We start from the raw sequence: 16,798 nt of genomic DNA, 5'->3' as shown, positions 1-16,798 counted from the left end.
ATTAAGCGCTTTCATATTATGTTCATCATAACACATAGAGGCAGAAAACTTCAATTAGAAGACTTCAACCCCTACCTTTACAACAGAATTTTAAGGGCTTGCTACACTATAATATAAGTTTATGATTAGATCACCTATATAGTCTATAGTCTTCTATAAAACCTACTTTTGATGAGACAATCAAACATGCGCAGTACAGAAGGATTGCTACGTTAAACTTTCTACAAAGTGGTCAGACTTGGATGATTCTTTTACATTGTTCTTAAAGTTGCATCGAATTCTACGGAAAAATGTATTATTCTCCATTTTTACTATAAATACGCGCGAAAATATCTTAAATCAAAATAATTAAAATCGAATCACTCAACAAAAGGATCGTAATCTTTGAAGCATTGTCAACACCAAACAGTAACATTCATTTGACATCAATGTTTGCAACATCCCATATTGTTTACGAATAACTAGTATGATCACTTTTCGGTAACAAACTGTATGCTTACTTATAAAACCATAGGCATACACAGTGTAATAGAAACCCTAAACTAAAATAGATATAATTTGCAAAATATTATTCTACAACATTTATAGATCTACATCAGTAACTAAATGATAAATGTATACATATATATCATTGATTATTTAATTTGACGATTCAACTGTTACTATCAGATCATTATACTATTATTATTACAATTATTATGCAACAGATAAAAACAACTGTATGTTTATAAAACAACACAGATTATTGCAAAATAATCTTAGCCATACATAATTATCATCATCCTACACTACTATAAATAATACAAAATATATCATATATATAAATTCAGACAATAATAACAGATAGATAGTGTTTAGGTACCCAATTGTGAATTCATTGTTGATTAAATATCTTGTATATTGTCTACTGCAGAAGGTAATTCCAATCGATTGACATTTAAATTTACGTTATAAGTTGAATTCTATTATGTAAAAGTTTATTTATTTATTGCACATCTATTCATACTCTTTCAAGGTACTAGTACATTATTAAAATATTGTTATCCTTGAATAAACTAAACGATACTACAACATTGATGTTTAGTTTATATTTTAAAGAGTGTATTCGGTTAATTTAGTAATAATATCTTGCAACATTCGCCAATAAAACAACTTGTTATGTGTATGTGAAGGACCTCTTGGTCTAATAAAAATTCTCAAACAATGAGTTTTAAAACAACGATATACTAATATTAGTATAATAAAAAATTAAGAAGACGATCAGAACTATTCTAAATAGTGAGATATAATGTTTTTTGCTATAAAGTTACTAAACGTAATATATTGAACATATCATTTCCCTTTTCTTTCAGAAATTAGTCGTATATTTTAATAAGAGAGAAATGAATGTTTCTGTACAATTACAGAAGGGTATTACTATTCAGACATGTATTACGTCATAGCAAATTAGCTGGTATCGTAAATATATATTTGTGTATATATATCATTCGACTAGTCGATTAACAGCTGCCGGTAAAACTACATACATGAAAAATAGCAGCATTTGTCTCAAATAACTTTCCATTCAATAGTTAAAGAGCTAGTATAAATAATTGTATAAGTAAGGTAGTTTGCAGAAATGTTTGTACTAAGTATTAAATACTGTCAAAAACTAGTTTACGTGCCAAAGTAGCCGATCCCAGAAAAGGATTAACTCATTTGATCATTTAACCCGTTTTGGACGAGACTGTTGTAGTCTCTATTTTCAGCTGTCCCTAACCAAAGCAACAAAAGTCCCGCTTTTGCATATTGACTTTGGGGTTTTTGAGGACACTTGCGTATATATAATACAAGAACACAATAGTGGGATACTAAAAGATGAATAACATTAATATATATCTCAGATTTGTTAAGCTTCCCATTTTGATAAAATAAAATGAATATGTTACCTCAAAAAGCGTATCATATGAACAAATAAAATGGAATATTGAAAAAATATCAAATTTATAAAGCAGTAGGACCACTTGTCGGCATACTGACAGCAATTGATGTATTTTAGTGATGCTATAGTATAAACACAACTAATGAGTAGCCTCTATATTCTATCTAAAATCTATAGAAAATATTGATAAAATCGTAATTATGATATAAACCAGTAACCCCTAATATATTTAGTACCCCTAATAAATTTCTATGAATATATCGAGAAAACAGTTGTATAAACAACAATTAATAAAATTCCTTAATTACAAACTTTTTCTGTTTTCCCTATCAGTACTACTACAGAGCAGAGCTGCCTGTTTCTGACAAGAATTGACGAAAACTGCCTCATTATGATTGATATAACTGATAATTAATAACATTGATATTGTAATGTCATTTTCAATACCTAAGACTCACAAAATCTAGTGAGATTTCTCGGATTCGAATCTTAATTTTACTAAAAAAATATTACGGTATACTTGCATAAGTATTGAGAACAACATTTAAAATTTAATTTTAAATTACTTTCCAAACTTTATCAGGTTTAATTAGCTGCGATAACGATATGTTTATTGATCATAAACATTGCAGTTTTGCAATGATGAGAAGCCGCTGGGATCTCCTGTCGTGCCTCTTATCTATTTACGATATACAATACTATAATAGTACCTACCACAGAGAGCTATAAATTTATTACGATATTGATTGCGGCAATTCAATAGTTCATTACATAGATATTGCATTTATATAGTTCATTATATAGATATTACTAATGATAACATGTAATCACATACTCATTACATACTCTAATGGTAATGTAGTGCGATATGAACTAATAATGAGGACAGTTCAAGTTCCTCTGAGTAACCGTTTGTAAGCGGCACGCTACGGTAACCGGTGCGTATACATTTTAACGGATATGTTGCCTGTCCGATGAAATTAGGGTCACCGAACATGTCCTCATCTTGAACTAGGAAACGTATTAGCGCCAATTGTGGGTTGGCCACTTCAAACTCGACCATATCGTTCCAAACGGGGTTGATGCCGTTGTCGCCTGGAAATTAAACATTTTTTTCATATAAAACTCTACCAGTGATTCCAAACACAGCACATTAATACTATAATTGATTTTTTGTTTTCTTTACGCGTTATAAATTGATTTATTTCATTCAGGCCAATATTACAAATACCTTATAGACTAACATAGTAGTAGTAGTAATGAAGTAATATATAATATCTCTCTGCTGGGAAAAGACCTCCCCCTGACTCTTATAAACCTATGTATATTTAGCTTACATAAGCTAAATATAGACTAATCTATATTTAGCACACTGAAAAACTACTTGAGCCTCCAGTTACATGTAACAGTTTATGCATCCTGCGACCATCAAGGCTAAGGTGGTGCGCTAAATCGCGCACTACAGCAAGAACAGCACCATATATATCATATTATGAGCAGCCCATGGTACCACACATCAGTTGCCATACCAGGAGACTAGGATATTTGCTTGTCATATTTTTTATTAAAGCAACACAGCTGTTGTACGCTGGGTTTCGGTTAGGCTACTTGGCCTCAGAAGTAGGTAAGACTCCGGTATTAAAGCAGACGACTTTTTATGGTCTACCTCTTATATAATATAAACATTAGAGAGCGTAAGTTATAGATTAATGGTTATCTGCAATACGCCAGTTCAATAAGTGCTTTTTACAGCAATCTTGATTCATTCATAAAATGTAATATATGTTAATTATTCCTTATTATCATTATATACACACGTCATGCTTGTTAGCAATTCAGGTAGGCTCAACAAAATGATTAAAATTCAAATTAAAGCAATATCTGAGACGCCAGTATTCTGTGGCCAAGGCTGGGGAATGATAAGTGGATGAATAAATCATGGCTTTGTCTTTCATATGATTACAATAAACAAAAAGCATTGGGGAATTCATATAAATTATTTTTCCAACTCATATGTATAATCTCGGAGGACATAGAATATGGTTATAAAAGAAATACTTACCAACAGTCTTAGTCACCAGTTTCGTCCCATTGTCATATTCTGCACCGATGATCTCCACTTCAACGAAGGGACTCGCAGTACCTCTACCAGACTTACAGAGATGTCTTGCTCCGATCACACGCAGCACCACAGACAACGGTCTCACTTTCTTTTCTATACTCTTTTTGTCGCAGGGATTGTAGCCATCTTCGAACATAAAATCCGGTTTCAGTATAAATCCACAACCACCATTCTCTCGGAACTTGCCCATATTTATTTGCATAGGCTTATCTGCAGTTTGATAGTTCAGAGCAACCATCTGCGACCCAGAATTCCAGAAGGGCACCGGATTGTAATTAGATGAGTCTATTCTTTGGCCTTTTGGGTAAATCCGGCTAAGTTGTATCGTGTGGTACTTGAGGAAGAATGAGTTCTCTTGTTGGCACATTAGTTTTTCGGCTTTCGTTTCAGGGAATGAGGACATTTCGTGGAATATGAAGCCCTTGTTGCGGAGCCTGTCCTGGTTGAACGCGACTGAGCGACAGTACACTATGAGGTCAGACATTTCCTTTGCGATTCTCCACGTGCGTTCCATTTTTCGGTGTTGTAGAGAGCGGGCGCTGGCGCTGTGGGCGGCCTCCTTGATGGCTGACAACCATTCAAGGGCTACCTCATTACTGGGTGCAGCCATGTCGAATGGTGCGCACATTGATGGGCTTTGTATGCGCACCAACCACCTGGATGAGCCATTTTCCTCTCCAACAACCAGCTCTACTACTGCACCTAATACATCTACTACACCTTTTTGGAGTGACCCTAAAGCCGCTGTCTCGTTCTCTAGGCAGCCCTGTAAAACGAAACGGCTCATTATTACTTATAACAAAAATAAATTTAATTAGTTTAGTAATAAGAGTATAATAAAGACTTGTTTTACATTAATATGATATACATATCTATATCATAAATTCTTTACTATAAAATTTAACTCTTTACTCTTGCGTTCAGAACACTTAGCTTAGTCTGTTAGAACGAAACTTCTTTCAAAATTTATAGTTTTGAAAGGAAAAATTAACTTTACTTAGTGTTATTAATTAAAATATACTAACAGCAATATCAGGCATATGTGGCACGTCAATCTCCTGTACATAGTTGGCTGGGAACCAATGGTGACGTTTACCACCGTAGTCCCCGCGCCACCATCCCTTGTCAGGTTTATCCACGTTGGTTATTATAGCGTGTTTGCAGAATGACAGCTCGTCGTCTTGCTGTGCACGATAGTCGTATAAAGCTTTGACTGTCACCTAAAATTTATATATACATAGTGTTTACAAGCATCGTAAATTCATTAAGTAATTTCACGTTACAACTACATAGAGCTTGTAATCAGATATATGTATATCATATATGAATAAAATAGGATAGAAATATAATCTTTATACAAATAAACTTAACACACGTTTAAATATTATTCTTTATAATACTACCGTATATAACTGATATATATTACTATGTACACAATGTGTACATAACATAAATGCACATAGATTTTGGAAGTCAAAGTTTATCCATAAATTGGTCCCAATTTATCAATTGACTCTCGAGTGAATATAAATTAAAACACCTAAATTTCGATATGAAGTATCAATAAACACAGCATACTGGTATTTAAATGCACAAATATGATTTTATTTGATCTTGTTTTTTCTCTAAACAACATATTTCTACGTTTTTCTCTTAGTCACATCTTTTACTTCATTTTGGGTATAAAGAGATGTGGCAACATAATAGTATTCTTACTGCTTCATCACTAACATCACTTAGAAAACACTAAAAAAGGAACAGTCAATTTCGTGAGGATGTCTACACTCTACATAATTAATGTGAATATGTCTTCATTGGTTATTGGTTCTGCGTGACAAGACACATAAAAGAAAAGCCAGTACATATTTAAATAAATACTTACTTTAGATGTAAACGACGTGGGATCCATGTAACCAGGTGTACCATATACAGAACTATCATCAGGCTCCTGAAATATACGATTTGTATATAATTACAATAATATGTTGTAGATGTATATCCTATATATTTATATACATTTCTACTTATTTCTTGTAAATTGCAAATCCTCGAGTATTTAACACAGGTGACGAGACGGTTGTATTCAAAAGTGACTAGTAAATACTAAAAGGCAAGTGCAGTCGCAAGCAGCAATTGAAAATGGAGAGGGCTTTTCAGAGGCGCACGACCACCGACAATACCTGTGTGTTAAACCTATATAGCCTTTTAATTTTTGTCGTTGTTTCGATATTTATATTTTTTCAATTTACAAATCTCATAGTGTAAAGTTTGATCAGATTCCGAGAGTTATAGTTGAGTATATTAATTGGGAACATTATTTATTTATATATATCGGTAACTCAACTATAACAAATATGTTGGATGTATAGTAAAAATAGTTGTTTTGCATATCATCCGGCGCAATCTACCTTGACGCCTATATGCATCGTACACTTCGTAGACAGAGACGGCCGTGCGTCTATTATAGTAATAGACAAATTTATTGTAACATATATATACATACTGTCTGTCACGGCAAACGTTGTTTTGCCATATAAATAAATATTGCTATTACAAAATAGGGGTTGGTGGTAGAAGGCTAAAAATTTAAGGCTGTATGTATTTTTTAATGCCATATAATAAAAAAAAATGCGGAAATATATATTTTTGTGGTGTTGTTACCCTTATCACTTAGAGGTATAACAATTTGTTATAAACCTGTTCTCAGACCGTCTGAATACACATATAAAGTTTCATCAAAATCGGTCAAGCCGTTTCGGAGGAGTATAAACACGAAACCTGTGACACGTGAATTATATGTATTTGGAAATACTCACAGAAATAATTCTCCTGACTATGTCTTCGCTGATTGGGAACCACAGTTTTACTTTCCTGTATAAGGGATGTTTCTCATAGTACGAGACCAATTCTACAAGACTCTCAAACTTCACTGTACCAATAGTGTACAGCCGACCTTCTAGTTTTATCCTGCAATGCTTTATTTCTCTTTCAGTTCTGAAATACAATCGAATACAAATATCTTCAATATGGTACATGGGTCACGTTACAAAAACACATACACGTTACACACACATACGTTACACGGTAAAAATATATAACGAAGTATCTTTATATCCTACTTCAAAAGCATACAATTAAGTTATCATTGCTCTTAAATTAATATTTAACAAAACCCTAATACAAAAAAAATCCTACAAAACACTATTTCACTTGTTTAATTTTTACAATACTAGCTGACCCGTCTAATTTTATTTGCATCACATTATTCATTGCAGCTCCGCATCAATTGCTTAAAGAATTCCGAATAGCGAATTGCTTTACATTATTTATTGGGTCCCCCCAATAAATAATGTTAAGAAATTCGGAAGGTGATTGGTAGTAATATGGATTCATGACCCCATTACTAGCAATGTACCATGTCAGGTTGACCTCCACGCGGTTCCCCCTGGAAACCATCGTGATGAATTCCTGATGAATTTGTTACGATGGGCTAACTGACCTGACCTCGTGTTCATCCTATCATCCTCCACTGGTGCCCCGCCAGCGTAAACCGTTAGCGCAGGTGGGTGCACCACTCCATTGTCATCCACTAAACACTATTTATTTTTACATTCAAATACTTATAATAACCCTGTACAATTCACACAACGCCATCTAGCTACGCGAGCATATGTTATGGGTACCAGACAATTGAAATTCATACATATTTTATTTTTATTTATATAATATACAGAGATAATACTCAGATCGATCCAAAACATAATACTCTTGAATACAAATGTTTATACTGTGCGAGGAATCGAACCCGCGTCCTTCGGAAGTAAGACGGTGTGATAAACTGTTAGCCGACAAAATGAAGAAAATACACATATTATATTTAAAAAGCCATTTATTTTGTCAAAAGACTGATTTCAAAATAAATGTACCGACTGAATTTCCTGCCATTCCTTGTCAACTGATGTGAGATGTGAGTACTAGCAAAAAACGTCCTCTATGAATAAATGATAACTTTGACGTGACTAACAACGCTCAGCCAAAACTATAAGTTAAAAATTTGAAAATTGACTATTTTATAATATAGAGTTATAGCACATGTTACAAATAGGAAAAAATATTTAAATATTCAACTTAACGAAAGATGCGTTAAAAGTCGCATGTGCTAATTTTCTTATATAATTTGTACACTGTCAGCGTAAGAGTGAATGGTATTAATTAAATTAGAAAACATATATGTATTCCCAATCGACAATACCTAATATTTGTCTGTAAAATTAGTTGCAACTCTCGATTCGATATTAAAATAATTATAATTCGAAATTTAATTTCCGTTTGATTGATATTTAAGAGAAGATTGCTCTCTTTTTTCTCTTCATAAATCTATATAAATAATATACAAGTTTTCGCGTAATTTTATTAAGATCTGTTCAGTGGTTTGGTTATATATAGGTACCAAACTGACAGACACATCTTCGCGTATGTAACATTAGTCTGGATTTACATTACAAAACCTAAAAGGATATCTACAGTCAAAATAAGTTATTTCCATTTCCGCTCAACAATAACTAGGATCAACATACAAATGTACATATACAATACATCTTATCTGACACTGTTAGACAGACTATATAAGTTAGAACTATTTGACCCTGGTTTATTCAGTCGAAAATGATTTAGATCAAGGAAATCGCAACTTAAATATGTACATAGTAGATTAAGGCTTTTCGCGTGGATACAAGACGAAGTATTTTTTTTTAAATGATCGAAATAAACTTTATATATAGTCGTCTGCGTACTGAGAGGTGCTCACTTCTATCTCACCTACTTCTTTTACCAAGCAGCTTGCTTTGTACGATGCATGACGGTTGAAGGTTGAGATGTGGCAGTGAAATTACAAAACATGGAACAATGACACCTTAGTAATGCGGAATCGCAATATATGGGGTATACAAAGGCTTCCTGATAATGTAGTGTCCACGTGTGTTACGTGCAGTATAACTTTACCACTTATTATTAGAATTCTAATAAGCTTATTTACCGGGTAAGGGGATTGTCAGTAATGTGGACTAATAACCATATTGCATTTAATGTACCATGTAAGGTTGACCTCCACGTGGTTTCTCTGGAACCATCATGACAAATTCATGGTGAAAATACCACGATGGGCTAACTGACCTGACCTCATGCTCATCTTATCATCCTCCAATAATATCCGCCAGCGTAAACCATTATTAGGTGCACCATTTTCATTCATAAGATAAAAAACAGATTGAGATTAATAATATTTAGCTCACATAATATGGTTGCGCAATACTATGACAATAAGTCGCATTTAAAAAACTCATTAATTTAAAAAAATAGTTAATATCAGATATTCGCTTTTCGAAGCTATTTTTCAGTTTAATATAAACGCAAGCTTCAGCGGTTTCGCTGAAGAGGGAGTCATATCATATCGTCTTTACTCATGTAGGTCAAAGGTACCTTAAATATATTTTTGACAGTGAATTAAAAATAATCGCGGGTCTACTGTCTATTACATATTAAGTGGCTTTGGAAATACACATTGCAATACACAAATGCATAGTAGGTAAAAATTTTGCCCGTGGAATATAATTCTCATCAAGGAATTTCACGTTTAGTACGCACAGCGATATTTTAAACTACAAGTTAATTTTGTACTAGGTTAGTTCTTATATTACGATACTGATTTACTGCTTGACTGTACATGAAACCTATGAGAAAAAAGTATATTGGGGACTTCAAGGTAGCAGAAAAGACAACCTTTTTAAGAAAAGCGTTTTATAGACACTAAATTGATTTAGGTGCAGAGTCCATAATGTATGGTGGTATGCTTTCCTTAAAAATTATTCCATTGGTAAATATGTGTATATATGTGTACAAAGACGCGCACTTAGCTAATTACCAATAAATTACATTCATATACAATTATATATATAGATAAAACAAAATAAATTTAAATGTAAATACCTAAAACTAATAGCGAAGGAGCCCTGCTCTTTCTCACTAGGCCTGACAAGAAAGGCGCCATCTGTATTAGCCTTCCGCAGTAATTCCTCAGCCTGTGCACGAGTACAATGTGGGTGGAACCACTTCTTGCCTTCATGCTCTTTTGGTTGTGGTACTGGTTCCTTAAGAGTTATTAGAAACTCCTGAAATATTATGTATGTAACCTTAAGATATAGATAAAGTACTGAATAATAAAATTCAACTAAAATAACGCAACTTCTTATAATCAACAATGTACAAATACATACCGGACTGCGAAGAGGATGTTGTCTACAGTGTGTAATCAGACTGTACAGACTATCGTAGCATACAGCATCAATAAGGCAATACTTAGTAACTCCTCTCTCTTGTTTTAATTTTATTCGGCAATGATTCCCTTTACCCTGTCTCCAAAATGAAAGACAATAATCACCAACAAAAGTACCACTCTCCCTGACAAGAAAAGTGCCGTCGCCGAGATGGGCATGTGCTCTAAGGAGATCCTCCGCTTCTTGTCTGTTCCCTGCCAATTTACCATGGAACCAGCATTCACCAAAATGCAATTCATCTTGCGGTATACTTAAATTACCGTCGCCTTCTGGTTCACTATCGCTGTCTGCATCAGTCTCGCGTTGAGTACTGTAGTTTTCAGTATAATATAGTTTTGTTTCAGTCAACACAAAGGCATGAGGATTCCATTCCTTATCCACAGGATCCTCCAATAGTAGTATACCATTCTTGATAGAATTCCTCAAATCTAGGTCTTTACCTTCTTCTTGGCGGACTGCAAATGAATTCTCCTCTGCACCTTCCGGTAACTTTTTGTGCTTTAATATAATTTTCCTGCGTAAATCATGAGGTGAAGGGAGTGCATTCTCATTCTTTTCGTTAGGTTGTGTTAACAACATGTCACCAAACACATCCTGAAAAGCGCTCGCCATTCGCCTCTGCTGTGGTAAAGAGCAGTTATCCTCTATGGACAATATCAAGGGATAATCGGATGTTATGAAGGCGTGTTCTTTTATAGTACGGAGCACATCCATAAATCTAATTTTGGTAGTAAGTGTATGACCGTGGTAAATAAAGGGAGTGCCATCAGGGCCATCCCAACAGTCCAATTCAATACATCGACAACCAGATCGTAAACATCGAACATATGCTTCTAAGGAAGATTCACTGGAAAACTGGTCCCCAGTCAAATATCTAAAAACAGATTAATTTACTTTATTTAACCTGTGATTACTAGCGCAAATTTTCTAGCTATGTGTGCACTGGATATCATGAATATCCAACATACTTAAAGGTACATATATTATTAATTTGCCTTTTGTGAGTGACTGTAAATAAAACACGAAATGTCGTGATTGTTTGAGGGTTAATTATAGATAGAATAAACAGATACCCTTATCTGTTTATTCTGTGCCAGAACAATGGAATGCTAATTGGTCAGATTTCAACAGAACTATTTTATTCTTTAACATTTAGATATCTATTCATACTAGTTCTACCTACTTATAGTACATAGTAATACTTATTCTACGTACTGTTAGACTACATACTAGCAGTACATATAATAAGTATGGACGTACATACTTCTATTTACTGCAAATAGACAGGATCGTAATCTTCTTGTTACTTACGTATTATGTGATGATGAGATCCAGTAGTTAGATAATGGTCTAGTCATATCCTGAGTAACATTGTCATGCTTGCTGTCCCATAGTGTATTTTGTTTAGAATATAACATTTCAACAAACTGCAAATATTATTAAGCGATATGAGTTTAACAGTCACTAGCCTTGTTAATTTCTACACTTAATCAGTTACTTCGTTTATTAAATCTTAATTGCAAATTACATGTAATCAGAAAGAAGTATAAAAATAGTGTCGATTCATAGATGAGATCCAAAAAGTCAGTCTTATCACCAGGTCATACTCTTACAGATAACCTTTTGTTATAGGAGAAAAAATATGAAATTAATCAAGATATTATTTTATACATCAAGGTTGCTCAAATATTGTAAAATAGAGACCAAATGGATGACTCAGACATTAATCTATGGTCACTTCTTGTTATAACAATAAAACAAAAATGGATGGATATTAATATTAAATGTTTTTTTTTGAGATATTTTGTGTCGCGCGTTATATGTAAAGTTGATCAACCTTGTTATAAAATATTAGACAATGCAGTAGACTATGGTTACTCACTTCATTCAAAGTAAAGTATGGCTCATATATATCCCTCTGTGGATCCCTTAGGTAATCCCTGATAAATTGTGATGCTCTCAACTCATCATCCCCCAGTCTATCATGTTGTTCCACTATCAGAAACCTTTGGAATTCTTTTAGTGTTATTGTAGTACCATTGGAGCAATAGTTACTGTATTTGTCGAATATGTCGTGTACATTCTAAAAATAGGACGAAAATAGATTTAGATAAGAAACATAAAAATACTTTTGTTTGTAAGACTCAATCCGCCGATTTGGTCAAGTGTAGTTTTTAATTATTTACTTTCCATTGAACCCTTCTGTCTGTAGAGGCAAAACTATTATACTAACAAACCATACCATGGTTACCACCCTTTTAGTAATAATAATAAATTAAATTAACTTTTATAATTTTCCATAGAATTACTATATAATTATTCTCTATTTTTATTAAATTATATTTCTATTGTAATTTAAAGGCTTTCACCACAACTATTTTCCATTGTTATTACATTTCACTAGTTGCTATTATTTTTTAGAGACTTGCTCATATATTTTAAATTCATATGTAAATGTTCTCCAATACTATAGCAGTGGAACAAACAATATACACAATATCAACCAATAATATAATGACCAGATATGTATCTAAACATACATATATGTAACTTGACATGATATGTGACAAATTTCAAAGAAGAATTATATTCTTAAGATGATATATGATAACATTTATTGATTGTAATTTGTCAAGACTCCTTATTTTATTATTTATAAACATATATATATCTATATAATCTCTTCAAATTTGTAATTAATGCAATTATAATTAACATTTAGATTTATCAATATTTTTATCCCATAAGAAAACTCATGTTACTTCTTTTTGACATAAAGGCAGGAAAATATATAAAATTAAAAAGGTTTTAAATTTATAATTTAATTAAGTGGCTTTATATTACTAAACATCTATGTTTAATATTCTACAATTAATTAATTTAATATTCTACAAATTATTTCTAACACAAAAACAGCAAACCAATAGAAAATTTTCACAGTACTACAGGATTAGTACATTAATTACTTCCCATAAAAGCTGTAACCTACTATATCTATAGATATACTTACATTTTCATCAAATATTAATTTGTGGTACAATATAGAAAAATCATCAAACCCAATTTCACCATGTTTCCCAGTGTCAACTTCTTGAAATATATCCCGAAGTTTACTTGTTGATATTTTGCAATTGATTTTTGGTAAAAATGCTTTAACTTCTTTTAATGTTATCCTGAAATATTAATCACATATTCATAAAAAGCTTCATGAGATCCAGCATCCAAGGGCAGAAAACATAAATAATATAAACAAAGAAATATATACACGAATTTCAATTTTATCATTATTCAGAATCTGGAAACACATTGCAAGTTCACTGGAAGGTTAAAGAATATTTTTTAATATATTATAATATAGGAGCCATATTACTGTTGCAAACATACTTCTCATGGGAGTTTTCAATTGCATAGAACTCTTTCCTCAGCCACCTCTCTATCTGTAGTGGGTAAGAAGCGCTTATAGCTTCCTCAACAAGGAATCTCACACCTTTTACCCATGCCTCACATTCTTTATCAGTTTGAGCTGGAATGTAAGAACCAAGTTAATTTTAAATGCTGACAAATATAACAGTGGGTAAACCACAACAATCCATTTATACTAATGTATACACATTTCAATATTTGTTCTCTATGAAGTGGTCTTATTACAATAGTTATTGAGGCCATAATACAACAATCCCATACAGATAGTTGAGCCCACTCAGCATTAGCAAACAAACTAACAATTGCTGGAATGTAAGAACTAAGTTAATTTTAAATGCTGACAAATATAACAGTGGGTAAACCACAACAATCCATTTACACTAATGTATACACATTTCAATATTTGTTCTCTATGAAGTGGTCTTATTACAATAGTTATTGAGGCTATAATACAACAATCCCATACAGATAGTTAAGCCCACTCAGCATTAGCAAACAAACTAACAATTGCTGTAAAATATCAATGAAATTCGCCTCACAATCCGACACATTAAGATTTATGCGTCAATTTCTTGGTGTCGGTAAATTTAGACGTGTTTATCAAAACGAAATCTAAACGTTACCTGCGAAAGACGCCGATCGCAATTTGAACTCTGTGCCATAGTAAATAGTGAAACATTTGGACTGCTCAAGCCTTTTCGTTTCTTCGGGCCATCGTTCAAAGTCTTTGGAGGATTTCCCGACCCTAACTTCTTTCACATCCCTGATATCCAGAGCTCCTTCGTATGCCTGTCGTTGCGGTGCTCCAGTCCGGAACCATATCACTTGATGTGTTTCTCGCCTCACTAGCAGTGACTTCCGTTCTGGTCTTTTTCTAGGATAAAACTTGAGCACCGTGGAACCTCGTTCTATGTAGGATATCAATTGATCAGCCTCATGGATAAGTCTGTCATTAGCCCCATTATAACAGACCGAACTCATTGTACTTCCGTTGTAGTCGGGCGCTGTATGAAAACTGTCGTGAAACTCCGCGAAGGTACTACATGGAATGAAGTTGCGGGCACAGTTATACTCTAATATATTTTTACTGAATAAATAAAGTATATTGGTATATAAAGTGGGATATCACTCACACTACGACTGATGTTTTGTTTGTTTGACATTTGGAAACCAAATGAGAGCGGAGAAATCAAATAAAACTGATAAATTGGTTTTCGTTTACGTTACTCCAAAATGTCACATATGACAGCTAGCAATGAAGTCACTACTGTCACGCCATTCTGGATCTTGTCTATTACCTATAGCTGTCATTCGTATTATTTGCAAGTAATCATTAATCTGTAGCTACAAGAGCGATGACTTATGGCAAAGCCAATGAGTAAATAATCACAACGTCTAGCCATAATAAGTCATACTTTGCTCTGCTACCTACATACACTTAAAATTGGATGTGTAACTATTTTTTTTAATTGCTGTGGGATAGATTCTGGATTTGGGTCATATTTTTAATTTTGTTGTAAATTCACCAGGAATTTCCTACGATGATTCCCAAGAGAAACCGCGTGGAGGTCAACCTGACATGGTACATTATTAGCAATGGAATTATTAGTCCACATTACTAAAAATCCCCTTCCACTCTATATCCGTATGTGCTTTCTTTAGGACTGAACAGGTTATTAAAATGCAAAATAATACACTGACTAAGGGAGATGATTGGTTACATATATGTTGCTTGAAACCGTCTGTGTCAGGCATAAATGAAAATAGAATTGATTTCTTTTCAATTTTAATATCATGTGCAACAAATATTGAACTAATCCATCAAGAATGATCCATGTGTGGTATTTTATAAATATGGATATGGTATTTTACAAACACTTTCTGCGCAGGTCACTTGTCTGGTATATTGTTATTTTGTGTTGACTATAGATAGAGTAGCAGGGGTGTAAATATAGATAATTACCTACCATACAGACTGCAGACTAAATAAACATTGACTGCGTCGTTATTGATTTTTCATAGTATATAAGGAACTAACTACATCTAGTGGGGAATGAAGTATAATATGGAGGTCTGCACCTAACTTCTGTCTGGTGTACATACCCGGCAATCACTATTTGTTTGTGCTATATAATGCTAAATCTCATTCCATAATATTTCCGATATTATCTTGTATCATTTTTGTATTTGTAATGGAAAAGTGTAATCGTAGAGATAAAAAAAATAATAAAAGAAGACGCGAAAATTTTTAAACAATAAATAATTTGTACAGGTTTTACCTATACAGCTGATATAAATATTAAGTTACTGATCTTTTCTATATGTATGTGCTTTTGTATATGCATATCTATATAAGATATCTATTATTTACTGATTTATTATAGCAAACTTGCCTTAAAATCAATGTTTGATACCAATCCAATTAAAAAAAAAGGTTATTATGAACAATACCAAGGGAAAGGGTATAGCTAGTTAGGAATATAATTTAAAGTAGGTCTTAAATGTAAAAACAAACTACGATAAATTTAGTATGTATTTATTAAAAAAAAATATACACTTACAATTGTCTCAAAATATTTCCTTTTCAAGTTCAGTAAACCGTCAGGGCGACATAGATCGGAATTTGCAACATGCTCACACTTAAAGCTATTTAAAAATAAATATAAGAATAAATGTTATACTAAATAAAGTATTTTAATCAAGTAACTCATAAGAGTACCTCGGTAAATAGGGGCAACTCAATTCCATAGACGAATAGTACGTGGTCAATAAAACTGGTACATAGAAAAAGTAAATAAATCTATGGCGCTATAAATAATAGTACTAATATTATTTGAAAATAAATCTGCATAATATGAAAATATATATATAATTATATTATTTCATGTCATGCGACAATATTGCAGAATTAATAGACTATTTCGTACAATAGTTTCATTGCACTGATGTGATTAGGCACCTTTAAATCACGTACTATTTTATCTGAGGAAAAAAAAAAAA

General features: G+C 32.8%; 1 protein-coding gene across 1 annotated transcript; it reads right to left on the bottom strand.

Annotated features, from left to right (window-relative positions):
• Positions 1-2,709: 2,709 nt before the first annotated feature.
• Positions 2,710-14,933, bottom strand: LOC131849139 (1-phosphatidylinositol 4,5-bisphosphate phosphodiesterase gamma-1). The gene is made up of 12 exons (XM_059199132.1): positions 14,422-14,933; positions 13,760-13,898; positions 13,386-13,548; positions 12,258-12,458; positions 11,687-11,802; positions 10,316-11,249; positions 10,029-10,210; positions 6,860-7,037; positions 5,926-5,991; positions 5,069-5,263; positions 3,984-4,809; positions 2,710-3,016 (listed from the first exon to the last, which is right to left on the bottom strand). Exons 1-12 carry the CDS (start codon positions 14,777-14,779, stop codon positions 2,769-2,771), a joined length of 3,606 nt encoding a protein of 1,201 aa, XP_059055115.1. The 5' UTR covers positions 14,780-14,933; the 3' UTR covers positions 2,710-2,768.
• Positions 14,934-16,798: the final 1,865 nt, after the last annotated feature.

Source organism: Achroia grisella, unplaced genomic scaffold (assembly GCF_030625045.1).
Source record: "Achroia grisella isolate CSIRO2021 unplaced genomic scaffold, CSIRO_AGI_Agris_v1 utg640, whole genome shotgun sequence".
Lineage (NCBI taxonomy): Eukaryota > Metazoa > Arthropoda > Insecta > Lepidoptera > Pyralidae > Achroia > Achroia grisella.
This window is presented reverse-complemented; position numbering and strand designations above follow the sequence as displayed.